This window comes from Rhinolophus hipposideros (assembly GCF_964194185.1).
Source record: "Rhinolophus hipposideros genome assembly, chromosome: 10".
NCBI lineage: Eukaryota > Metazoa > Chordata > Mammalia > Chiroptera > Rhinolophidae > Rhinolophus > Rhinolophus hipposideros.
The window spans coordinates 40,434,573-40,461,319 of record NC_138056.1 but is presented as its reverse complement, the minus strand read 5'-3'; the positions used below and the strand labels follow the sequence as shown (position 1 = coordinate 40,461,319).

The window sequence follows — 26,747 nt, the reverse complement described above, 5'->3', positions numbered from 1 at the left end:
CTGAGTAACTAATTCTGGCCTCGTATAGGGGTCCTTTCCTGGAAAATTAGAACCTCCATATGTGGTGGCAAAGAAGCTACCTTCCAGGACAGGACACAAAGCATCAGGGAGAATCAAGTAAGGAAAAACAAAACACAAAAAAAAGAAAAAGGAGAGGGAAGAAAGGAGGGAGGGAGGGAAGAAGGGAAAGGGAAAGAGAGAGAGAGAGAGAGAGAGAGAGAGAGAGAGAGAGAGAGAGAGAGGACTTGGGAGCCCTTTAACACATATACATTGATGGCTCCCAGGCTTATTGTTTTGTTTTTGGTTTTGCTTTTTCCCCAAATCAGTAAACTAAACATTGATACATTACTATTATTTAAATCACAGCCTGTAACCAAATTTCATTAATTGTCCCCAAAATGGTCTTTATAGCTATTTTTCCCCTTGGTTCCAACTTTTGAAGAAGATAAAATTTTCCTTCACTTTGACTCTCAAAACCCATTATTAATTGTGACTTCTGTGCAGCTTATTAATCTTTTCTATGGCTCCCTCCCTCATTGAACACACTTTTAAAAACATACGTGTGAGAGCCTTCCAGAATAAAATTGTCCATGGGTGCTCTCCCTCTTCTGCTCCCCACCATTTCTAGCTAATTGCTTCATGTTGTACTTTCTAAATTGCTTTGGTCTTTAGGGATTAATTTTGTACTTATCTTTACTAACTGTAAAACTTTTACAGCTTACTGTTAAACTCCGTCTGTTCAGCGGCTGGTTTGTAATTGTCAAGAGTCGCTCCATGGCTTGTGTGCTAGAGATAATGGGCTGTGGCCAAGACACCCTTCTCTTAATGTTTTCGGATGCTGGGCATGGCGGAATAATAGGTTCTGGGCTGCTCGGGGCACCAAGCTTTCTCATACACAGAGATCAGCAGCCAGAAAGACCCCCGAATCTTGGAGGTTTAGGCCTCAGAGGCCACGTTGCTCACACATCAAGGGCCCTGGGAATTCCAGGCCCAGGCCCCAGGAGGCCACGCCGAGTGGCAAGCATTTCAGTAAAGCAGGGCTAGTTATAGGAAACAAAAATTTCAACTGCTCTCTCAGGGTCAAGTGTGGACTTTCCCAGGGCTCTGACAGTTGGCTTCTGATAACAAGCAGGCACTAGGCTACCGGTTTCCAAGGAACCCCTCTCCCTTGAATCATGTTAAATAAAATTTCTGAACTCCCCGCCTCCTTTCAATCCCTATCCACTCCCTCCTGCGCCCTTTGAACCTGTCTTACATCGCCACCCCTTGCCTCCACTTGTCCCCTCAAAGGTCTGCCAGTGCATCCATATGTACACTTTCTCCACTCACATTCTCAGGACTGGGTGGGGATTTAGAGCCTTTGGCATCACACAGAACTGTGTTCAGATCAAAGCGCCACACTTTTTCTCTGTGGGACCCGGGCACACACCTCTCTGATCCTCCGTGTTCACATCTATAAAATGGGATAATAATTCCAGCCTCTCGTGGTTCTTGGGAGGAGTAAATGACATACAGCATAAAACTCACTAGAATGTAAGCTCTCTGAGGGCACAACTTAGACTATCCTGCTCATCACTGTATACTCAGTGCTTAGCACAGTGTCCCGTATTAAATAAATAAGGGCACTGAGCACAAAAGAAATATTTGCTCAATGGTAGCTACTATCAGCACTATTCAGCTGACCTTGGCCATTGCACTCCTGATCCGCTGCCTCCCCCCACATCTGTGATTTTCCCACCAGTCCGGCTCTTATCTCTCCAGTCAATTCCGTAACTATGGGCACCACCCCACCCCCGCCCACCATGTCCTATGCCCACTCTCAATTCTAAAATCTCTGCTCAGTTCAAACTTTCACCCTCCCTGTGATCCTCCATCCTCTTCCCTTCAGTGGGCACACACAGGGCACCTGCTCCCCTTGTCTCACCTGAGTCTTCTCTTTACCTTTAGTTATGTAGTTCTGCTTACTATTGTAGTTGGGAGCCAGGTACTATTATTGCTGTGTACTCTAATGCCAAGTACATAACACAAGCAGCATAATAAATGTTCACTTGCATGAATGAGTAGATGGATGAATAATGCAAGTTTTTTGGTTATTTCCACTGCCATTTCTAATATCAAACTTGCTCCATTACCCCCTGCCCCCAACCAACTCTGGATCCCAAACACCCCTTTCTTAGTCAATGGCACCCCAAAATCTCCCCTTATTGGGGCTTGAAATCTCAATGCAATCTTTGTTGGATCTTTAATAACTCATTTATAGGGACCGGGAAAGGCTAGGCCTTGAGCTCTGATAATCACTGAAACCATTATTGACGTCCATCCAACACATGCTGATGGAACACATGGATGGCGCCTTAGTTAAAGCTTTGAGTCACTGGGAAAATTCCCTTAGAAAGCACAAAAGCCCACAAACTAGAAAACTGTGTTTCGTATATTTGGAAATCCTTGGCCTCAGAAGACCGCATAGATGAACACTTATTCTATTGTACAGCTATCAGGCTTCCATAGGCTTCATCCTGTGACAGCGGGGAAGGACAATGCTCAAGTAGATTCTAATTCATGACAAAATGATACAAAACAATGGCAAGGCTCACTGTCCCCACCCTGCCACAAACCCCCCCCCCCCCACACACACACGTGTTATTCCAAGCTCTCAGGTTATTCTGAACACTAGCTCCAGCTGGCTTAGACCAACCATACTGTTTAGAAGCAGAGACTAAAATCCAATTTACGGTGTTTCTTTGTCTCTGTCTCCAGGGCTGAGAGGTAAGAGAATCTGCTTGCAGCCCTTCTATGAGATGTTGCATCTGGTGGTTTCCTGAGACCTTCTCAGCTGAGCAGGAATGCCGGTGCCCACACCCCTTCTCTTCCTTCTCACGTCTCCCTGACAAGGCTGGCAGAGACTAGTTGATTTACCTGAAACTGTGGTAGCCAGTGTTTTTAATTATCTTCCTTGTGGCTGGGTGAGGACAGCCATGACGCTGGTAGTGAGCTGAGATTACTCAGACTTCCGAGCTCCAGGTCTCTAGGGAGAACCGTACGTCTCTCCTGTGCTGCGTTTCACAGCAGGCTGGACAAGCACACATTAACCTGCCTGCACCTCTTTCACTGGTAATTTTAGCAAAATCTCTAACCCTTGAACTCTGAATATATTTTGAAAAAGTCTCAAATAATGGTGATACCTGTTCTAGGCAGTTGCTACAGACACTTCTTTGCTTTCTTTTCTTCCTCTGTGTCTTTGGCTCCCTGCATCCAGATTTCTGACTTCCTGTCAGTTTCTGGCTCCTCTCATTTGGCAGCTTCTCAATCTACCTCCTTTCTGACTCTCTGGACTCTGGCTTTTGGCTCAGCTTCTGTCTCTGAAACCCCCTCCAGCTTTGAAATCTCCTCTGACCTCGGGCAAAGATACTGTGTGGTATTATCTGATCCAAGCTCCAGCCCCTACAAGAGATTTGGGCTGAATCATCAAGCACTGAAATAGAATTGTGGTCATTTTCCAAAGCAATGTTGGCCCAGGTTAGCCCCTGAAATTAAACTTTACGCTATAGATGATTTTAAACCCTGAAAATAGGGGTGGGTAAACAACATGACACAGTGATAAGGCATGAGCCTTGAAATCAGTCAGGCTAGTTCTAACCTTGAATGACCTTGGGAGGTATTTAATCCTGCTTCCTTCAGGTTCTTAAATGGGGATAATAACATGGACCTCACAGGGATAATATATACAAGGTAATGGGCCAATAGCACACAGCAACTAGAAGTTTCTATCATCATTACCACCACTACCATCATCATCACCACCACCATCATCACCATCATCACCTTCATTATCATCATCGTCATCCAGACTGGCCTAATACTGCTACCAACTGTGGAGCATGTATCTACTTTATGAAATAGTCTTCTTCTCTAGCTCAAGAGTTATGGCACCCAGTGACCAATTTTCCCCCCATCTGATAGCTCTACCTTTTCTGTCTCTGCCCCTCTGTTTCAGTCCTTGGTCTTGTTACAGATCTCTGATTCCCAGCCTTAGAGTTCAGCCACAGTCATGCTCTCTCTCAGCTGTCAATCTATACATGTCACCCTAACTCCCTGGAGGGCCTGACTTGTTTTCTACCTGAAGAACACACACTCATTTCTTGGCACCCAGCCTCTGTGCCAAGGCTCTTCCTCTGTGAAGTGTGACCCAGCTCCCATGTATCAGTGGTCACCCCTGGGTGCTACTTCAAAGCATACAGGAGCTTTCATCCTTCCCATTTGACCCTGACCAGGTTATGCCTTACTTAATGCTTTAATCCAAATTATATTCGCAGTGATAAATTTCCATCCAGAAATTTTCTGGAGTAAATGTCACTAAGGCAACTTACTAGTCTTGGTCAATTTTCTATATAATGTAATTAAAATATATTTCCTTTCATAGTAATTTCCAGTTTTATTTTATTGGACTTATTTTCATTGATGTTAATATTTTTTTGCATAGATTTTACAACTAAGATATGGTTCATCTATGAGTATTTTTTTAATCCACATCACATTTTACATTTATGGTTGCCATCACAGTTTTCCTTTGTGGTTGTGATTTAAACCAAGTTTAGTTTTGAGTCAAATTTTGCAGATGTAAATTATCTTATTATTCACTTCCTCAATATTTAATTTTTTTAATGTGCTCATTTTCATTCGTTGCTTTAGTTTGTGTTGATTATCTTCACAATTACTTATGGTTTGGAATAAAGGATAGTTGTTCGCTTTTTAAAAAAAAATTTGAAAACATCAAAAGTGCGAGCAGGTTTTCTGGGTCATGTATTTACGGTTGCCATTGGTAGATCAAAGAAGACAGAAGTCCCTGAAGTCAACATGGAGGGAGGGGTGAAAGTATCCTGTTTAAGTTCATGACATTTTCTATAATCTTTTATTAGACTAGTACTTAGAAGATGGTAAGGCGGTTGTCTCTCTAGCTAGACTGGGAGCCAGTTTCTCAGTACCTGGCAAGTGGGTGTTTGAAGAGTAAATGAATGAAGAAATGAATGAATGAACCCACAGAAGCTCACGAGACATTTTGTCTTACTGAAGGCCATTATACTATGCCTACCTATGTAAGCCATAATATCTTCTGAAGCCATCCTTCTTGGGTTCAAATCTCAGCTTTGCCATTTACCAGTCACTGGACACAGGGCGAGTTATATCACCTCTCTGTGCTACAGAATATCCACCTATAAGTGGGGATAATAAAAATACCTGAATTATAAGGTTGGTGCAAGGATTAAGTGAATTAATACAAGTACTAACTCACGTTAGTACTGAGTTAGCTCACATATAATTATTGCTACATTACTATTAACTTTTAATATTATGATCATGAATCTCATCTGTCTTTCTAGTAATACAGAGAGGTGGTCATGCCTTGAACATGTCCTATTATAGGGAGCTCACTATCCCATTAGGCATCCCTTTCTTTTTTTAATGGTTCTAATATTTGTTTCTTATATTGAATTGGTAACTACATCTATTAAAGCTTCCACCCCACTGTTCATAGCTCTGACCTTATGAGATGTAAAGAATGTTTTCTCTTATATTTGACTGGCCTTGAAATTCAAAACCTGTTCATTGAGCACATACTACATTCCAAGCGTTAGTATAAAAATGAAGTAGCCATAAATCCTGAAGTAAAGTATTTAAAAGTCTAACCAGGAAAGAAGAGGGAAAAATGATATTTTTGTCTCTCATAGATCTTTTCCTGCTTTGAATTGAAGGGCTCCATGATATATGATGGGCAAGTCAGAATCCAACTTACAAACATAATATAACTTAAAAACATTCATAAGTTTGGACTTACAAACATAGCATAAAGGTGTTGTAATTAAAATTGTGAGATATTAGTACATGAATACACCAGCAGATCAATGCAACCAGAATAGAAAATTCAGAAACAACCCAAATATGTACGGCGATTTAGTATTTGATAAAGGTAGTATTATAAACCAGTGAGAAAAAAGATATTATTTTAAATAGAAGGTGTTAGGATTACTGGATGGCCATATAGAAAAATTAGACATTGGGTCTATTCCTTACACCATACATCAGAATTAATTCTGAATGAATCAAAGATTAAAATGTAAAAAATACATAATCACATAAGTATTAAAAGAAAGCATAACCTGATGGTGGGTAAACTTCTTTATTACTAAATTCTGGAAGCAAGAAGGAAAAAAACTGATACACTTGCTTACAAAAAAAAAAAAAGAAAGAAAAGGAAAAGCTTTTGCATGGCAAAAAGACACCAGAAGAAAAATCAAAAGACAAGTAAACTGGGAGAAAATATTTGCAATGTATATGATAGGCAAATTACCATCCCTAATGTTAAAGAGATTCTAAAAATAGAGAAAGACTAACAATCCTATAGGAAAATGGGCCAAAGATGTGAAAAGCTCATGAAAAATGAAATACAAATGGACTTAATCACATGAAAAGCTGTTCAACCTAGCTCTTAATAAGAGAAATGCAAATTAAAACTACTCTGAAAGCCATTTTTCATCTGTCAGATTGACAAAACCTAAATATTTCACAACATACTTTGTTGGTTGGCTGTGAGAAAACAGGCCCCTGCATCATTCCTAGTGGGAAAAGTACTACCCCTCCGGAGGGATATTTCATGATGTTTAGCAAAATTACACATGCATTTGCCCTTTGACCTTACAATTCCACTTTTAGGGATCTATTCAAATGATAACCCAGTAAAAATATGAAAAAAACATATGCACGAGACTATTAATTACAGCACTAGGCCCTCCACAGGAAACTGGTAGAATAAACTATAGAATGGTCATGCACTGGAGTACTACGCAGCTATAAAAAGGCAATGAGAAACATCTATATGTTATTATAAAGTGATCTTCAGAAAAAAAAATATAGTGAATAAAACAAGATACTGAAAAGTGTGCACAGTATACTATCATTTACCTAAGAAAGAGAAAATGTGAATATATATACCTATTTCCTTACACAGTCACGCTCTACTTAACCATGTTCTGAGAAATGTGTCCTGTTTTTAGGTGATGTCATCATTACGTGAACATCACACACTAGATGGTATAGCCTACTACGCACCAAGGTTGTATGGTATATCGCTTACTGCTCCTGGGCTCCAAGACTGTACAGCATGTTACTGTACAAAACACAAGATTAAATCCAGCACAAGAGAAAATCATGTTAATCAAGAGATGAAGTAAACATGAGACGTGTGAGGCTGATGCCGGTGTAACATAGCATACTGTTTTACAGGAAACTTTCTTTTTATACATTTGAAAGAGTATACTCTAAGATAATGATATAAAGTATATTAATAGTATAGCAAACACATACCCCAGTAACACAGTTATTATCATCATCAAGTATTACGTACTGTACAGAATTGTATGTGCTATACTTTTATCCATCTGGCAGCCAAGTAGGTTTATTTACACCAGCATCACCACAAACACGTGAGCTATGACATCACGACTGCTACCTCACCAGGCTATAGAAATCTTCAGTTCCAGTATAATCTTACAGAACCACCATCACATAGGTGGCCCATCACTGACCAGAGCGCCATTATGCAGTGCAGCATGACAACAGTTTTTTAGAGTATAAAGTAAAACAAACAAAAACACAAAATATTTTTTAGAGGCAGTGAGGAAACGGGATGAAGAGGGCAGTGACAGAAGGGAGAGTTTTCTGGATAACTTTCTTTTGTAGATTTTACTTTGGAATTATATTAAGTATTTAATGATTACTAAACTTAAATATGAAAAAAATCTATTCCTAAAAATCAAAAGCAAAATGAAACAAATGCACTTGTTTATTAGGTTGGTGGTATAACGTCACACAGAGAGGAACTATTCTAGACAACTTTCAATCACAGTAATTTTGACAGTTCATCTCCAGTTGAATATAACCTGAAGATAAAAATAAATGCAAAAAAACATTAAACTTTCTATTAATCATGGTGTTGCTGGTGGTGTTGTTCTTAGCATTCTGAGACAAGTGTGTGTATACTGGGGAATAAAATAAACAAGTAATTATCTTGGTATCATTAAGAACTAGAATTTTTGGCATGGGAGAAAGGAAAGATAGATGTGAGATTGATAAGGTTAAGTAAAAACCCTGTAGGTTCTAAATTTGAATCAGAGACATCATCAAGAATGCCTAGAGTATTTTATCCCTACAAAGATAATAATAATTTCTAGCTCTGACAACTGAAAAGACCTAGAAACACAGATCAACCCAGTAGCAATGAGCATCCCTAGTGCCCAGACTGGTCACTAAAAGAAAGCCAGGTTCCTTAGGAAAATGGTGGATCACAGGTCTGGAGCCAGGAAATGTACAGATGAGCCAGGAACATCCCTGATGGCAAGGAAGCCATCAAAGATGTAAAAGGACTCAGGAACTAATGTCAATAGGCTGTCAATGGCTAAAGGGAAGAAATATGCAAAACAACAAGGATATTAAATGTAATAAATTAAAATACATCACATATATTTAAATTCATTATGATACGAAAAATGAAATAGTCCCCTGTGGAAGATGGTAGAGAATCAATTCACTATTCTGAAAGCTGTTATAGAATTATTTATTCTGACTTTTCCAAATGAAGTTTGTTGTACTTCCGAGCAACCAAAGAATAGATGAGTGTGAATGTCTCTCTATAAAAGTTATTTCAGTTAATAAATGAGGGAAGAAAAATAAAATGAAAATGTCATCATTTTGCAAATGCTAATGAATTATTGGATCTAGGCAATAATCAGCAATGACTGCTAGCATCACAAATGAGTAGACAGCTAGACATTATGTACTTCGTGATGGAAGTACACAAACACTGCCTATGAAATATTCTTGCTACAAAACTGAACCTACATCTCTAGATTTAATTACCAATTTAGAAGAAATATACTGGACAGATGGACATGTTAAATGACATTAGAGGAATGTACACAAACACTGCCTATAAAATATTCTTGCTACAAAATTGAACCTACGTCTCTAGATCTAACTACCAATTTAGAAGAAATATACTGGACAGACGGACATGTTAAATGACATTAGAGGAATGCAAAACTCTAGACTGTGGGTATCTCTACAGGACAAATGGTCTGATCTCTTCAGAAATAAATTAGAAGGAAAAAGAAAGAGATGGAGAAGAAACACAGTAGATAATACACACTTGAAAGGTATATTAACCAATTGGGTCTTGACTCAAGCAAACAAATTATATAACAAAACAAAGAATTATGAGAGAATCAGGGAAATGTGAACACTGAATATTTGATGGTCTTAAGAAATTCTTTCCAATGCTTTTAGGACTGAAAATAGTATTGTGATCATGTTTTCTTAGAAGTCCTTATCTATTTTAGATGCATATTGAAATACTTTTCGATGATAGAATATCTGGGATTTGTTTCAAAATAATTGGAGTTGGGGGAGGATTGGTAGGGATAGAGATTAAAATGACATTGGCCATTAGTTGATAATATTGCAACTGGGTGATGGATGCAAGGGGATTTTATACTATTCTCTCTAAAGAGTTGTTGTTTTTTTCATCCTATTCAGAATATAGAGTACATACCACAGATACTATATTACTTGTTGTAGAGGACACTTGAACCCAGGTTCCAAATCCCCTTCCCATATTAGGGATCATGTCATGTGTAATTCTTGGGCTGAAAGGAGGTATATATGACCTGTCCACGTCCCCTGGAGGTTAAGAACGGGCATATAACAAGGGTTAGTCAACAGTATGCTGTCACTCAGGACTTTGAATCTTGATGGACGTCAGCCAAAGACCCGAGCAATCGTGCCCAGCATGCAGGGGCAGGACATCTAGCTGTGGCAGTAGGGTCAGGGTGTTATCCTAAATAGACTGTTGTTACCACTCGGCTTTGGCGATGGTTCCTGCTGTCTAGTCTCTCTTGGTTTCTGCTCGTTTTCTGAATCTGCTTCTCTAGACTTGTAAATTCTTTGAGACATCCAATGGCCTTCCAATAAACTCCTTTTCTTTTTCAGTTAGCCTGAGTCAGTTTTCTGTGCTTACAATATAGATTCCTGAGTGTTCTCTGAATAAAAAGCTCAGTAGGACTATAATCATACAATACAACAAAGCATGTTTTAAAAAACAAAGCACATGTGTGATACACATGATCATATGTTTTATACAGTATAGAGCACTTTATAGTGTACAAAGTATTTAAATTGATTTCTCATCTTTATTGTTAAAGTCATGATTATAATCATGAGATAATAAAGTATGGGAAGGAATTAACTTTTTTGGCCCACATAAAATTTTTAATCGGATAACACTGTTAGGGTAATACGATCTGGCTTGCCGATAGCACTTGAGTTTTGTGTGCATTCAATAGGGCAATTGTAGGGAAAGAATTCGGAAAATACATATGAAAGGCATTGCCGTTTTCATTGAACTGAAAGAGAATGAACCACAGATGAACCTTGTCCAGGAACTAAGAAATTTTTGATACCGGGTGACTGCAGTTTAAGAACTCCACCCCTCCTACTGTGTCCTATACTTTCTTCACTCCCTTCAGCCCTCAGGGCCTATGGAGTAGCCATGGGCATTTTCCCAGGTAGACCTACTAGACCCTCCGTGGTTGAGAAAGAAAATTGAAGAAAGGGGATGAAAACTGGTAGACGAGGACAATAGAACGATGTCATGGCTTTAGAATAAAGACACAATCTGAGGTACAGAGAAATCTCAGGTGCAAATGTCTGCTTCATTAAGCTATTAAATAAAGATACCCAGAGAAGGAGAACCTTTAATGATTCCTTGGGGACCCAATGGTCAAAGAGTGGAGTGAGTCAGCTGGACTTGCTCCTGTCCTCGATGTTGCTCAGCTGCCCCAGGAGAAGGGGCCAAATCCTTCACAGGGTGATGTCTTATACCAAATCAGACCTTATGATGAGGCTCGGCAAGAGCAGTTCAAAGAGGCCAGGCTGAAGTTAGGGCGCGCATAATCACGGTGAGCCAAAATAAAGGTAATTATCTGAGCGTAGGAGCAGATAGCAAAAGGTCAGTCAGCCTGGAGGATGAAAAGATTGTTTAAGAGGCATTATAATAGAAATATATTTTAAAGAGACTGATATTATGATCAGTCTCTAATAAATGATCAGTCGTTAATAAATGATATTAAAGAGACAAATGATATTAAATGTTCCAAGGTAAATGCCAAAAAGAAAGCCCAAGTGAGTCAAGCTTCGACATCCAGATAAGAGTTGCAGGTATGCCCAAGTGGGTGTCCAGCAGAGAGTTCTGTCTGCTAGACAGTTCTCTGTGCTACATTCCAAAGAACACAATCCAGTCAAGAGTCATGTACAGTTAGGGCAAATGAAAAGGAGGGGCCCCTTGCATCGGACTGCCTGCCCTGGACACTATGGGGAGGGCACTGACACAGTTCTGGTGGCATTCGTTCTCTCCCTCTCCTACTTCTATGGTTTTCATTCCAGAAAGGTAGATACAGCTATTATGTGTGTTAAAGAATTTAATTTCAAGGAATAATAAACAGGTGAGGCTTCCAGATCAGTTTTTCCTATGTCAATTCCACATAACCGAGGCGTTGTCTCTTTCAATATCAGAAACTAACAAGTCTTATATTTCCCCCCAAAATCTTTAGGTACATGTATGCACCCTCTGTCTTACTGAACAGAGGACACAGGATATAATTCTGACTCTTCTTTATGACTGAGAACTATTATTAAGATAATAATTGTGCTGTAACCCTGGGGATCTGCCTGGATGTTTGGTCCTAGAAGAAAGAGTTTCAGGCTGCTGTGCTTTTGGTCACTTAATATGTATTCTATATGCTATGTTCAAATAATTTGCATAAGTTGGGAATATTTTGTTCCTTGAAAGTTTAGCAGTGCTTGATGGTAAAACCACCTGGTCTTTGTATTTTATTTGTGAAATATTGAAACTACTAATGCAATTTCTTTCATGGTTATAGGACAATTTTGGTTTTTGAATTCTTCCTGAGTCAGTTTTCATAAGCTACATTTTTCTACAAATTTGTTCTTTTCATCTAAGTTTTCAAATCTTGGCATAAACTTGTTCATAACATAGTCTTACCTGTTTAGTTTTTGTATCAAATATAGTCATGTCCCTTTTTCCATTACTAAGATTGTTGTTTCTCTCTCTCTTTCTCTCTCTCTCTGTCTCTCTGTCTCTCTCTCTCTCTCTCTCCTCCTAAAAGTTTGTTAATTTGGTGTCTTTTCAAAGAACCAAGCTTTGGCTTTGTTAGTCCTTTCTAATATTATTTATTTTATTAATTTCTGTTCTTATCGTTCTATGATTTTCATCTGTAGTTTTTATTTTGATATTTTTAACTATAATGCATATTTAGCTGATTAAGTTTCAGCTTTTCTTTCTAAGAATGGGATGCTGTACAATTTCTAAGTGCTATTTTAGCTATACTTCACATAATGTATATTTGTTACCATTCAGTTTAAAATATTTTCAAATTTCCAGCATAATTTGTTCTTTGACCTACGAGTTATTTAATTATTTAGGCCTATGAGTTTCATGATTTCCAAAAATACGGCTTTTGTCTATCATTTTAGATTACGGATCTTTAATTTAGTTCCATTGTGGTCAGAGAACATGGTTTATATGATGTTAATCCCCATCCTCATATGATGAAATGAGTTGTATCTTGTAGTTATTAGATATACTATATATTATATATATTAATATTAGTATTGAATCCATCAGACACGGGGTACAATTATAATATATATCAATATATATGTTATACTAGTTATCCTGTGCCTTCAGTACTTGAGGACTGGATCAAGTTTGACTGTCCAATGTTTTTGCGGGTGTTTGCTCTTGGTGCTTTCTTTTGCCCTTGTCGGTTTTGTGATTTGTTAGAAATGTGAACTCATATTCCTTGGAACTCTAGCTGTGGGAAATGTGTGGCCTGAATTAAAGGGTCATTCCCTAGAGGGGATTTGTATACACTTTTGCAGATGCCTAAGAACGCCAACAACTTTAAGTTAAATACCATTCTTGAGCTTTTCTGGACCGTAAAGTATTTTGGTTTCAAGTTATAAATCCAAGAGAGGGATTCACAAAGGAGAATTTTCCCTCTTTTCCCAGCACAAGACTGACACAGGAATTCTTCAACTTAACACTGGAAGTGAGAATGGGAGTATCTCTAGCTCATCTTTATATTGAGATAATTGGATTTTGGAGTTCCAGCTTTATAAATACCCCAGCAGGGGTATTTTATTAGACTCGTCATCTTGGGTAAGCCTTAGCTTCATATCCTGTCCCCTGTACTCTAGGAAACTGAGAAATTATAAGCTTAACATTGCCAGGTTCTTCAAATATAATAGACTCAGGCTTTCTCTAGATTCCTACTTTCACTCAGTTTTTGGTCTCTGTATTAGTTTCTTTGGGCTGTTACAATGAAGTACCACGACTTGAATCACCTAAAACAACAGAAATGTCTTCTCTCACAGTTTCGGAGGCTAAAAGTTTAAAATCGGGTATTGGCCATGCTTCCTCCAAAACCTCTATAGCAGACTCCTTCCTTGAAGGAAGGATCCTTCTTTCAGCTTCTGGTCACCCCAGGTGTTCCTTGGCTTGTGGCATCATTAACTCTAATCTCTGCCTCCTTCTTCACATGGTCATCTTCCCTCTGTGTCTGTTTGTGTCCAAATTTTTCTTCTCTTATGAGGATACCAGTCATATTGGATTAGGGCCTACCTTAATCCAGTATTATCTCCTCTTAACCTGATTAAACCTGCAAAGATCCTATTTCCAAATAAGATCATATTCACAGGTACAAAGGGTTAGAACTTCGACATATGTTTTGGGGGACTCAATTCAACCCATAACAGTCCCTAACAATTTGTTAATGCCTTGCGAGCTCTCAAATGCCTTCTTATATATTCTAGCACTTTTACAGCCATCATCTATATAATCTTTCTGTATTCTATTCAATGTCAGCTCTTATTTCTCACTCGTTTCATTTTGCTTGGCCATAGCATCTCCCTTCCTTTTCCCACTGAGTTTTAGACTTAAAAATCATAATTTAAAAAAAAAAGCATATCAGAATTGAGTGCAAAATAAGAATAAGGCTTTAAATGGAGACTCAGTAGACATGACTGTGAAAAAAGTAGAAGAAACTGCTGCAGGGACATTGTAAAACATTTTGTTTTTTGGATGCTCTAAGGACTTCTATTCCTAAATCACTGTGGTATACCTATCTAGACTTTCAAATCATAAAGACCTGGGATTTAATCCTTTCTCTGCATTTCATAAGTTGTATGACCTTGAGAACATATGTAAGCTCTTAATTTCACAATTTCCTCATCTGGAAAAAAAAGCGATATTATAATGGCAGCTACTTTTTTTATGGCTAACATAAGCAAAGTGCCTGGCACAATGTCTGGCACAGAGCAGGTACTGAATAATTGTGCAAACAACTCTATTTCTGCATTCCAAATGGGTAAGGACTTTGAATACGTTGCCTCTGAATAAATGAGGTAAGAAAAGCAATGTCTCTCATTTTACACACAATCTTATGGAGTAATTCAGGGGAGGCCCTAGATGAGGAAAGTACATTATTTATGAGATACTAACTCATAAACAGGGAAAAAAACCACTGATAACCACACAAAATGTGAAAATCTATTTTAGAGATGCTCGGTAGTTCTGTATTCCTTAAAGAGGGAAGCGGAATCCAAGTGAAGGAGCCACTTCTCTGCTCTCAGCTCTGCCAGCCAACAGGTCGCTGGGTCCCTGCTTTAAAAGCCACCTTTCATTCAATTCCAATGACACTTCATTTCCATCAAGTGGGAGGGAAGAGATGGGTGGGGAGGGAGCCAGGCAATGTTTTACACTTTATTTTACATCCTGAACATGAAACCACTCAAAGATTTTAAACATGTATTTGAAAGGCTCATCCAGTACCACACTCCAGGACAACTTGATAATCTAAGCAAGGAAAAGCTAGAATTCCCCTACTACTCTGACTGACTCACGTACAGGTTGGAGGCAGAGTTCACAAATCTAATTCCTTTCTCCGTGCCCAGACACTTTTACCCAGAGAGCATAAGCGACTAGAGGCGGTCCTGTTCACTCAGCCAATTCCTGGCAGCAGCTTCTGGTGAAAAATATTATGTTTGGGGGAGAGCATTTCTCCAGGAGCAGTGCTGAAATTCGATGGTTAGGACGCAAACGGTGAATAAATGACCAGGGTAGGGAGAGCTGGAAAAATGAGGGTGATTATGCAGGCACTGTCTTCCATGAATATATTAGCTCCCAATAAGCCCATGCATTTGACTGCCTCCAAAGCAATTTCTCTGGCTTTCAGTGAATATAGGTGTGGGAAGTGTTTTCTAAGCTCAGCTTAAGAGAACTTGCTCCTGCTGCCAGTCTCCAAAGCTCTAGCGTTAACTCTGGGCGACAGGTCAGGCCCACACCGTGCCTGTCAGGCCACTGCAGGTGTTGTGAGATGCAGGTGCCCAGTCTCGCCTCACAGCAGGGCAAGGAGTGTGCAGGGCCAGCTGACTGCCCAAGGGTGGGCGGGTTAGAAGGTCATAGCTGTACCCAAGCTGGAGTCCTTGTGTGGGAACTGGCTATTAGGAACTGAGATGCCACATACAGAGACTAGGGCCACAGCGACGAGAGGGGATCACCAGCAGGAAGCAGCAGAGGTGGTGTGGTCTGCAGGAGGGCTGGCAATAAGGAGGAACATGTTGGCTGCCATGAGTACCAGCAGGTATGAGGATTTCTCCAAGGTCTGGCGAGCCTTCAGTGCATGAGTGTGTCAGACTGCTCAGAGATCGCCGTGGAGAGCACAGTGGGGACCTTGTAAGGACAAGCCGCAGCTTGAAGGTTGGGTTTTTCATGGGGACAGGGCCACAACCTGGACAGGTGCGTGGCTTCCCCCTGGGATGAAGTCCTTCATTGTATCCATCATCATATTCCTGCCAACAACCAGGGGACCTACATGTCCCATTAGATATGGGGGAGGGGTTCACTTTGGAGTTATCTTTTCATGGACCCAGGGAAAGGGGCCAGAACCTAGGAAATGTTCCTGCAGGATGAGAAACTAAATGGTGCCTACTGGGGATTCATACCACACACTGGCAGCTGCAAAGGGCTACCTGTACTTCGGGGCAGAACAGAGGCGACCTGCAGAGAGTGGTAAGAGGCATGGATGGGCCTGAGGGTCTGACGAGCATGTGGTGGAGGCAGAAATTAGCATGGGGTGAGCCTGACTGTATGTTGCTGTTTATATCCCATGAGTTTACTTCTCTGTAGCCCTCTTTGACAATATCTTTAGGAAAGTACCGTGGGCCAGTGTGGAGGACACAGAGAGCGTCAGTGTGAGAAGTCTCAAGGGGCGGCGACTCTGAGGTCACCCCCAATGCTGGCAGTCTCTTCTTGGAGTGCACCTCTGCTCTCCCCTGAGCAGCCTATGTTTGGTTTTAACAAAGAGGCTGTTGCCTTGAGTTGGGAGCCCAACTCTCCCATGTCCCCATCTCTGGCAAAAACCGTTTCTGAAGTTCTTTTCTTAAAAATTCTGTAGGTCCCACCCTGCGTCTTACCCCGTTTGCATTAGCCCATCACGTACACATGGACAAAGGTTAGGGACTAGACATTCAGAATCAGACTGTGACCCTTGACCTTAGACTCAGTCGTCCTTTGGAGAGCTGAGCCACGCCCAGTGGGTGAGAAACCCTGCTCACCCGGATGCCAAGCTCCACATTCTCGCCTCCGTAGACCTCCATGCCCTCATCCAGTAAGCCGATCTCTTGGAAGTACTGGCGGTCCACAATGAAGCAGCCAATGAGGGCCGGGCTCCTGCAGGGGTGTGGGGAGACAGGCCAGTGGTTAGCAGGAGTCCTCATGACGCTGCCAGGGAGTGAGAACAGTGGTGTCCTCCTACAGGACGAGCTGGTCCTCTTCCTTCCTTTGCTGCCAGAGCTGGCGTAGACTTCGTTCTCTGACCTCCCAGGTCTACCCTCACCAGCTACTCTAGAAAAGCTATTTCATTAACTGTAGCAGGCAGCTCCTGTCCCGAGACCAACCATCATTCCTGACAGTGCTTGAGTTTCTTTTAGCCCAGAGAAGTGGTACCCAGCCTGCCAGTTTAAACTGAATGTCTGGCTCTCTAGCTGCCCTGACCCCTGAGCTCTGAACTGCATAGCCAGTCTGTTTCTGTCTGGGCACCCATGCCAACTTTCCCCTCCTTTCCCACCTTGGGTTTTGCATGCCAACCTTGGTCCATTTAGAAAGAGGAGCTGGGACTTTGAATAGCATGGTAAATAATTTGGATTTTATCTGTAGTTAAAGGAGTGTCAACAAGGAATTTTAGGCGGACAGTAGTATGGACTGTGTTTTTAAGAACAGTCAGGCAGCTGTGAAATACTTGACTGGAGGAGGTTGGGTAGAAACTGAGGACTCTAGTAGGGACGCTTGTTGCTACATCGAGGTGAAAAATAAGGAGGACTGGGACCAGAGCACCAGCAATGACAGACGCATGGTTTAAAGACACACTGTCATGCAAAATCAGCAGAACTTCAGAACCAATGAACTCTGCAGGTGAGAGGGAGGGAGGAATCTGGATGCCGCCTGGCTTTATGGCGTGGGTGATGGTGGGGTGGGAGCTACCCATCAGTACAGGGTGTAGAAAAGAAGCTGGTTTCAGAAGCAGAAAGCATCCCTGCTGAGCACACTGATCTTAGGGTGCCTGTGAGACAGGAGGGGAAGAGATCCACTAGGCAGGGCTTAGGAGGATCTTCTGGGTCTGGAATTCGGCAGGGGTCTTAAGGCTGGGGCAACACTTCCACAGCAGTAGGTCCAGCAACTAGGAGGCCTTCCCTTAGTGAGAGTGTGAGTGTGGGGCTCGCTGGGTGTGCAGACACCCAGCACGGGACCTCCCAGGGAGTGATCCCTATTAGGTGAATCAGCAGGAGCGGGCGGGCTTGAGCTGCTTCTCTGCTGGGAGCATTAATTTATACAAATGACTTTGAATTATTCCACTGCACACTGTTCCCATTTCTAGCCCTTGTGTAGCATCTTATCAGCTGGTGGCTAAAGGCTTTGGAGGGAAGAGAAAGAAAAGACGCCCCACTCAGCGATGAGAAAATCGTTACTCACATGCAAATGACCCATCTTTGAAATTGGAAACTCATTAAGGTGGAGAAACAGCTATTCTGCAGGCCGTTTCTCTGAGGAAAACTGACTGAAGCAGGAGGCTGCTCAGGCAGAGACGGGCAGGCTGGGGTCCCTGCCCCGCCTCCCTCCCAGTCGCTGCATTTTATTCTGGATGGCTTCCCCTTCCATGGACCTCAGTACCCAGGCCGGTCAAGTCACATCAACCCACTGCTCGTAAAGCAGATTGAGTTCCTGCTCTGGTGGGGGATACCCGACCCTGGCTTTGGAGATGGCTGCTATGGGGAAAATCCCCATTTCTGGCTGTGTCTCTGAGAGAAGTTGCCTAGCCTCTCTGAGCCTCTGATTCTGTATCTACTTAAGAATCACCTATAACGTCACAATGATTAAATTAAATAATGTCAAGCTCTTGAAAACCTCTGGGACATAATTGGTACTCGAAAGATCATCGGGAAACATACACTTGCACCATGTAGAAGCCCAGAGAATCCCCTCCCTGGTGGAGATTTAAGAACAGCCCAGCAGGTGGGCAGAATGGGGTGGCAGCCTTTTCCTGGGCATTCCTAAAACATCAGGCATGGCAGAGTGCTGCTGGACATGCAGGAAGGGGACTGCCCCATACGACCAAACCCAGACAGGAAGACAGAACCCAGTTACTCTGGAATGCACACAGGACACCTCGGGCAGCCTATTACTTATTAACCGGCTAGGGTATTAAGTGGATCCAATTAGCCTGAAAGTTTTATTGATTTATACCTTGTCTCACCCCCCTTCCCGAATTAGAAATAGCTTACAAGGAAATGTAATATACATTGAACAATACAATAAATATCTGAAAAGACCAAAAGTTCACCACAAAATTGGGGGCCAGTTAGAAAGCATCCTCCTTCATGGTTCTTAAAGTGGACCCACAAAGCAGACTCTGAGCTTCCTGGTGGCTGAGATGAAAATGAACACACATGGTCTTAGAAATAAGATTTACAGTTCCCATGTGGAAATGTCATACGAATTCCTCAGGGACAGTGAGGCTTTATTTTACTAGCAGTGAATCTGAAAGAAATTTCTCACGTCAGTCTTCTTATTGAGTCACTTCAGTGTAAACAACCATCTCAAAGATACACCTTTTGAATGCAATAGAAGATATCTTGGGACTCTTTTTATAACTTATATCATGTCTGGACAAAGCACTAAGTACAGCTCCAAGGACAGAGGAGCCGAGATGGGTAAGATAAATTTGTATTTTTCTGTGAGGCTGTCTTTATCTACATGTTTCCCCGAAAATAAGACCTAGCCGGACCATTAGCTCTAATGCATCTTTTGGAGCAAATGACTGGGTCTTATGTTAATTTTTGCTCCAAAAGACGCATTAGAGCTGATGGTCCGGCTAGGTCTTATTTTCGGGGAAACATGGCAGGGATAAAACCAGGAATATTCTTCCAAAAGCTTCCATTGATATAATTTCTCTCAGCCACATTTTTGATAAGAATTAGGTGATGGAAAATTTGAGGTTGAGATGATATTCTCTGTGAAGGATCTAGAATGCAGGTTTACTAAGACCAAGCTGATACATTTAGAGAGAAGGAGAACAGAAGCAGCTAAGATCAGTCTTTCGCAAGAACGCTGATTACATGATGGTGTATTTCTCCCCAGTAGCATTCAACAGCCCTGGGGGCAGAATTCAGCCACAATCAGTTCTGAGCTCAGCAGTGGGTGATTGGGGGGGGGATGACAACCAGGCATGAAATCCAGCTGACCTGGGCTTGGATCCTGGCTCCACTGCCCAGAGCCTTTGGCAGGGCTGTGCTCCTTTGTTAGTCTGGTTTTCCTCATCTTGTAAAATAGAGATGACACGATGGGCTGTCACCAGGTTATGATAAGGAACAGATGGGACCATGTGTGTCAAAGGCCCTTGCACCCAGTGACCTCCAAACAAATACTTAACAACACAAAATTGTGGCAGGGTCCTACCAGATAGGTAACAGAGATCACTGCAGGAAAGCCGGGTGGAGTTCCCTTCTATCCTATTTTAAATATAGTTGCTTTTCTTTTTTCCTTCTGGCAAGGAAAATGTGATCTTAGATAATCATCACTCACTTTCAATTAAATTTTTCATAATCTTTCTCCCTCATGTAATACAAAGCAACATCAGTTTCCAATCTCTTTCATTCTAGGAATGTCCCCTAGGCCACCTTCTGGTGCTGTCTGTGTGTTTAACAGGCAGGGCTTTGCAGGGAGCATAAAGGTACCTGTGATTAGCCAGACACAAATAAGAGCTGATGGGGACGGCTATTTCAGGAGTCCTGACCCATAAAACAGAGGCTGCACAGGGGAGTCATTCGGTTGTCTAGGAAGGTAGCAGCAAAGGCTGAAAGAGTTTAGGATCTTTGAAATGCAGGTGGAAGCCACTTTTGTCTGAGCCTTACAGGATGAGCTCAAACATCATCAGCCAGGTATCTGAGGTCCCACGGGGTCTGGTCCTGCCTCTCCATCCCTCCAGCCTCATGGGCTGCGCTGCTCCCTCAGGTCCCCCTTCCAGCCCCTTTGAATGCCTCTCTGTGCCCATGAACTCACTCTTCGCTCCTTTGCATATGGGTCCCCCTGCCCCAACCTCGCAATCTCCTGCTTGTCCTTAGACACTAGTGCAAATGCTACACTCTCAGAAAAGCATTCTCTCCACTTTCCCTGCGGTTTCCACCAGCATGGTAGAACAATTTGTTCTTCCAATTATTTTATTCCAGTTATTTCGTCTGTCTTCTCTAGACTCTAGGATATTGGGGGTAGGGATCAAGTCTTAACACAGCACCCGGCATAGCAGTTGGCAACCAGCATGTGTCCCACAGTGATGTGTATGAATAAGCAACTTCGAGCCTCTGAATGGATTCTGGGGCCCATGTCTCTTTTGAAAGACATCATCAGAGCCTATAAGTAATAACTGAAGGTCATTTGCAATTCCTTTCCACCACCATCCCAACATCCCATGATGGGGCTGGAGTTTGGGGAATAAGGCCTGGGCTGGGAGGGGAACCCTTGCCTGGAAGACAAGGCAGAGAGACCCCTGGGTAAGGATGCTTACCTGATCGGGGCCGTGGAGTTCTCCAGTTTCCACCAGGACTTGGGGGGGTTTAGGTAGCGGCACCACAGCTCCCAGTCAAAGCCCTGGGCTGCCAGCGGATACTCTTCTATCTCAAAGTTGTCATACTTGATGTTGTCAAAGGATGGCGAGATGACCCGTTTCCGGTTCTCCTTTATGCGGGTGAGCACGGGTTCAGCCCTGAGGAGGGAGGGAGGGAGAGAGGGGGTTACTGTTTCCAAGCTGGAAAAATGTCACACTGGCAACTAAGCTCTCTCCCCTGCAGAAAGAGGAAGGAACACCTGGCCATCTCCTCTAGGGGAGAGCTGCTCTTCCTCCTGGGAAGGAAGACCTAAAAACCTCCCATCGCCCATACTTCTGGGCTGACAAGGGGCCTGACCACTCTTTCAGCACCTCCTGGGCTGAGCTGTGAAATTCTTAGTGCCTTAGATCTTTGTGTCTGCTTGACTTCCTCTTTTTCCACTTTGGGGAAAAAAAAATCAAGACTTAAGAAAGAGGAAAGAAACAGATCTGAAGTTCCAGGGGAAGCTTTCAACTTGGGCTTTGATTTTGCTGAAATTCAGTGCATTAACCAGGAGAAAAGAACACATGTGATGGCAGAGACTCAGAGCTGAGAGCAAACTAACTTCATGCGGCTTCAGTCCTTCCAGCTGTGCCACCCCCACCCCAAGCTTGCACTTGTGTTCCCCACAGCCCAGGGAGAAGTGGGGGGTCTGGCTTCCAGGCAGCCTGGAGGCCATTATGGGCACCAGGAGAGTAAAGTGTTTGCAGACGGGAAAGATAAGATTCTCATTAACAATGCATTTGTTGCATAATTGTTTATTCAAATCAGCTTGAAATAGTCAGTGTCCCTCTCCTCTGCTGCCCATAATCCAGTGAAAATTCTTTTTAAATAGTCACAAATGGCAAGCAAGGACTTCAACTACAAAAAATGGCTGCACTGCAGTCTTAATTCAACCTCTTATGTAAAAGCAGCCCAAATCCAGTGATGCTGTGTGCATACCCTACTGCTCCTTCCTGCTCAGGGTGCTCCTTACTGCACCCTGGAGAGGCAGAGGGTGGTATCTGGAGTCTGGGAAAGAGAGCAGACCTCAGTGCCATCAGGGTGGTACTCAGCCATCCCCAGGGCCTGGGCCTCGTGTGCCCAGGTTCTCTGCAAAGCCACACACAGGTATGTCAGAATCAGGTGCCCCATCCTGCTTGGCTGCAGTCACTCAGGCCCCACGCAGCACCTGAGCAGCCCTGACCAGAGAAAGAGAGGTTTTCGAAGACCTAGTTCTCCCAGGAGGGAGAATCTCAGATTCTATACTACCTCTGGCTTGGCATCTGGGGGAGCCCAGGGCACCTGTGTCCCCTAGAAGACCACATCAGCCAGAGTCACACCTGCTGTCACCACACCCTTCAGATCCTGTGTGTTGAACTGTTGACCCCTGGCCTTTTCCCACCCGGAAGGGCCAGCCCTGTGGCCTAGGTCACTCACACACCCAGATTTCACTTGCTCCCAGAATTCTCTACTTTCTGCAACCATGACTGAGATCCCAGCATGTTTTGCACCCACTTGGGCCAAAGCGCCTGAGCCACACTGGAACTTATCCTCCCCTCCTGATGGGCACTTACCAGCCCACATTGAATTCCACATGGGCATCAAAGAGTGCTACGACGGGGGCCGTGGCCACCCTCCAGCCGCTGACCCTGGAGCGGATGAGGCCTTCCTGCTTGCTGTGGCGCACGATTTTGATGAAGCCCGGCTTCTGGCCATTCACCTTGTCCACATACTCCGTCAGCTTCTCCTTCAGTTCCTCTGTGAGGGAGAAAATTATCCTTAGCATAATGGGGGCAGAGGACAATCAAAGCATTCACCCTTCTAGGGTGAAATGACGCCCGAGAGAGGCTGGAGGGTCTGTTCCCTTCCCCAGTTCTTCCCTGGTGTTCCCCGGGATGGCCGGAGCGACTCAGTGGAAAAATAGAGGTGAAAGCAGTATTCTTTGAACCTAAGCCCAGAATTTGGGTGGGATCACACGCCTCACACACTCTACTTAATCTTCACAAAAGCCCACGGGACAAGGTGGCTCAGAAGTTTATCAACTCGTCCGATGCCATGCAGGTTGGAAGTGGCAGAGTCTGGTTTCAAGCTGGTGTAATGACTGCAAAAGCCACACTCTTCTCATCAGCTCAGGGGTCTCCTTCGTCCCCAGTGCCCTCCACCAGTCCTCCCTGAATCCCCAGAGAAGGCGCCATCCGTGAAGACTACAATCCAGGACCCACCCTGCCTGCATCTCCATCTTTCCAGGAAGTGTATGACCTGGAGTTGTGTCCTGTGAACAGTTGCCATTGGTTTGTTGCCTGCTGTGGCTGGGCCTGGCTAGGCATCTGATTCCCCTGCTTCTTTACCACTGGGAATGGAGCCTGCAGCTACAGAACAGGGCCCCCTGGCCCTTCGGCTAGTGGGAGCACCGTAGCCATGTTCTGTGTTTTCCACAGCAGCTCAGGCCTCAGGCTGGGACCCAAAATGATGACCTCAGTGGGCCACATTCTCCTACCTGCAACCACAGCACCTCCCCAGAGCTCGATTTCCACTCTATTTCTGTGTTCTCAATCACCCCTCCTCCCATCTTCTCAACCTGCCTGCACCCAGCCCTGGGACAGACCTACCTGGGCTGAGCTCTGTCCTTTTCAGAGCACAGCAGGAGCTCCACGTCCCTAGGTTCCCAGTCTGGGGCCCCAGCACACAAGCAGCCCACTAAGTGTGAGAAAAGGGCATGAGGCAGCCGGCACAGTGCCTGACACATAGTGGGCATGCGCACCCCAAACAGGACAGTGGTTGGAGCCAACAACAGGGCATTTCAAGTCTGCTGTCCATGTATTAGCGTTATGACACTGAGCCTGTTACTAACTCAGTTCTTGATGTCCATGACGATGTTTGGATGGGGTGAATTTATTTTTCATGTGGGAAGGACATGAATTTGGGGGGACTAGAGGGTGCACTATTTATGGGTTGAATTGTGTACCCCCCAAAAGATATATAGAAGTCTAAACCCCAGTAGCTCAGAATATGGCCTTAATTGAAAATAGAGTCTGCAGGTGTAACCAAGTTAAACTAAGGTCATTAGGCCCTAATCCAATATGACTGATTGATACAGAGTCAGATATGCACAGAAGAAAGACAAATGAGGAGACATAGAGAGAAGATAGTCATCTACCCACCAAGGAACACCTGAGGTTATCAGAAGCTAGACGACAGGCGTGGAATAGACCCTTCCCCTGCCACCTTCAGAGGGAGCACAGAACTTGATTTTGTATTCCAGAACTGAGACAATACATTTTTGTTGTTCTAAGCCACCCAGTTTGTGGTTTTGTACTTTACAGTCCTGGGAAACTAATATGGTTGTCATGAGGATGAAATGGAATTAATGTCTGAAAAAGGCATGACACAGTAGATGCTAAAAACAAACAAACAAATAAACAAAAAGTTAGCTCTTTTCCTTCTTTCCTTCCCTCCCTCCTCACTCCCAGTTTCTGTCTCACTGGATGTTGTAAGGGAGCGGGGAGCTGAGACCGTCCCTGGAAATCCATGTCTGGCTGACCAAGGCCTCTTCATGTGCTCTGGCCCAGGATCACTCTTCCACTCTTCCTGCTCTGCCCTGCTCCTACATTAAAAGTTTCCTGCCCTGCCCATGGATTGCAAGTCTGAGAGCAGCAAGGCCATGGGGACCAAGCAGGAGACAAACGTGTGCAGGGGCTTCATGCCAGGGATGACAAGAGGCCTGGTGGCTGTTGCCAGAATTGGAGTGCCCGCCTAGAGACATTGATTTCAAATCTTTTTGCACACGATGCTGGCCCAACAATCCTGAATGAATGGGTAGGATGTAGCCCCCAAGCTGCTGTTTGTACCCTTGCTTGAGTAATTATCCAGGAGGTGAGGAAATTGCGTATCCAAGGCAGAAACAGTGAAAGGGAGACAGGGGATTCTGGTCCTAGACAACTCCTAACCTGTTCTGTGACCTTGGGCAAGTTCCTACAAATCCCAAGACCTCAGAATTAGGTGGACAGGATTTTAAAGTTAGTGTGGAACCAGTTATCCATCTCAGGTTTGGGTCCCCTTGTCTGTCCTGATGCATAATCATCCTGCCCCTGCAGGGACAGGGGCTCTATGCAGGCCATTCCTCACTGGGCCCCTCCAGCTGTGAGATGTGCTTTTTAATTTTGCCCTCCAAATGCCAGGGTCCCTCAGCCTTCCACTCAGTCGTCCAAGCCTCATTTCATAGCCATACAGGGTAGATCAAGTCCTTCTTACACGTGACAAGCACTTAGAGTTGAAGACCCTTCTTCAGTCCTTGAGGATGTCTCTGGGTCAAATGTCTTTAGCTTTTCCTTATGTTGCCTCATACCTTGTAAGTTCAAGGTCTTTTATCATGTTGAACTTCCCTGTAACGATGTTAGTTTTTCTCTAACACGCTTAAACTAGGCACCTAGGAATTGGCCTAATACGTCTGGAGTAAAACGGGCTATAGAGAATAGCGGGAACTGATCACCTCCCTCATTCTAGAATCTTTGCCCCTATTCACATAGTTTCAGGTCACATTAACTTTGCCTACTTTTGACTCAGATTGAGCTTATTGGAAACATACACCTACAGGTTCTTTTGACGTGGTCCTAAGTCAGGCCTCTTTCATCCCATCTCTTCATGAATGCGTGCACGCGCGTGCGCATTCGCGCATTTGTGTGTGTGTGTGTGTGTGTGTGTGTGTGAGAGAGAGAGAGAGAGAGAGAGAGAGACAGACAGACAGAGAGAGAGACAGAGAGACAGAGAGAGACAGAGAGAGACAGAGAGGTGTGAGCACGCGTGCTCCTGCATGCATGTTCTGAGCCAAGCCGTAGGATCTTACATTGACTCCTCTGTAATTCAATCTTTTTAAGGATTTACACTGTTCCTCCGAATTAAAAATGTTTTATTTTCCCGGATTCTGTTATCCAATGCCTGTCACTTGGCCCTTCCAAAGGTCGACATCCTGCAAGTGATGAGCATATGCCGGTCAAGTCAGCCTTTCAAATAGTGTCACCCTTGTCCATGTCTAGGGCTAGTGGCGGCCGTCAGGCGTTCTCATTGCAGCCTGGAGAAAACTCAGCTGGCGTGTGTGCCGCCACCAGCATGCAGTACGTATCACTGTAGCTGACATGAACACGACCCTGTGATCTTGGATTGCTCAGATGACTGGGGAGGCCCAGGGGTGCGGCTGTCTCACAAATGTCGGTAGTTGGCCAAAAAGTGGCATAACTCAATATGCCCCGTGCTTACTTGTAAGTATGGTTGCCAGGAGGCCTCTTGAAACATTTATTGGGGCCGTCCTGGTGGCTCAGGCGGTTGGAGCTCCACGCTCCTGACTCCGAGGGCTGCCAGTTCGATTCCCACATGGGTTAGTGGGCTCTCAACCACAAGGATGTCGGTTCGATTCCTCGACTCCCGCAAAGGATGGTGGGCTGCAC

General features: G+C 43.6%; 1 protein-coding gene across 1 annotated transcript in view; it reads right to left on the bottom strand.

Annotated features, from left to right (window-relative positions):
• The window catches only part of GALNT18 (polypeptide N-acetylgalactosaminyltransferase 18), a 323,682-nt gene that overhangs the window by 67,969 nt on the left and 228,966 nt on the right, over positions 1 to 26,747 (bottom strand). Inside the window, exons 4-6 of the mRNA XM_081062141.1 lie at positions 22,881 to 23,064; positions 21,246 to 21,443; positions 16,744 to 16,858 (exon numbers count right to left, since the gene is read on the bottom strand). Coding sequence (XP_080918267.1) covers positions 16,744 to 16,858; positions 21,246 to 21,443; positions 22,881 to 23,064 — 497 coding nt within the window. The remainder of the gene's footprint in view (positions 1 to 16,743; positions 16,859 to 21,245; positions 21,444 to 22,880; positions 23,065 to 26,747) is intronic.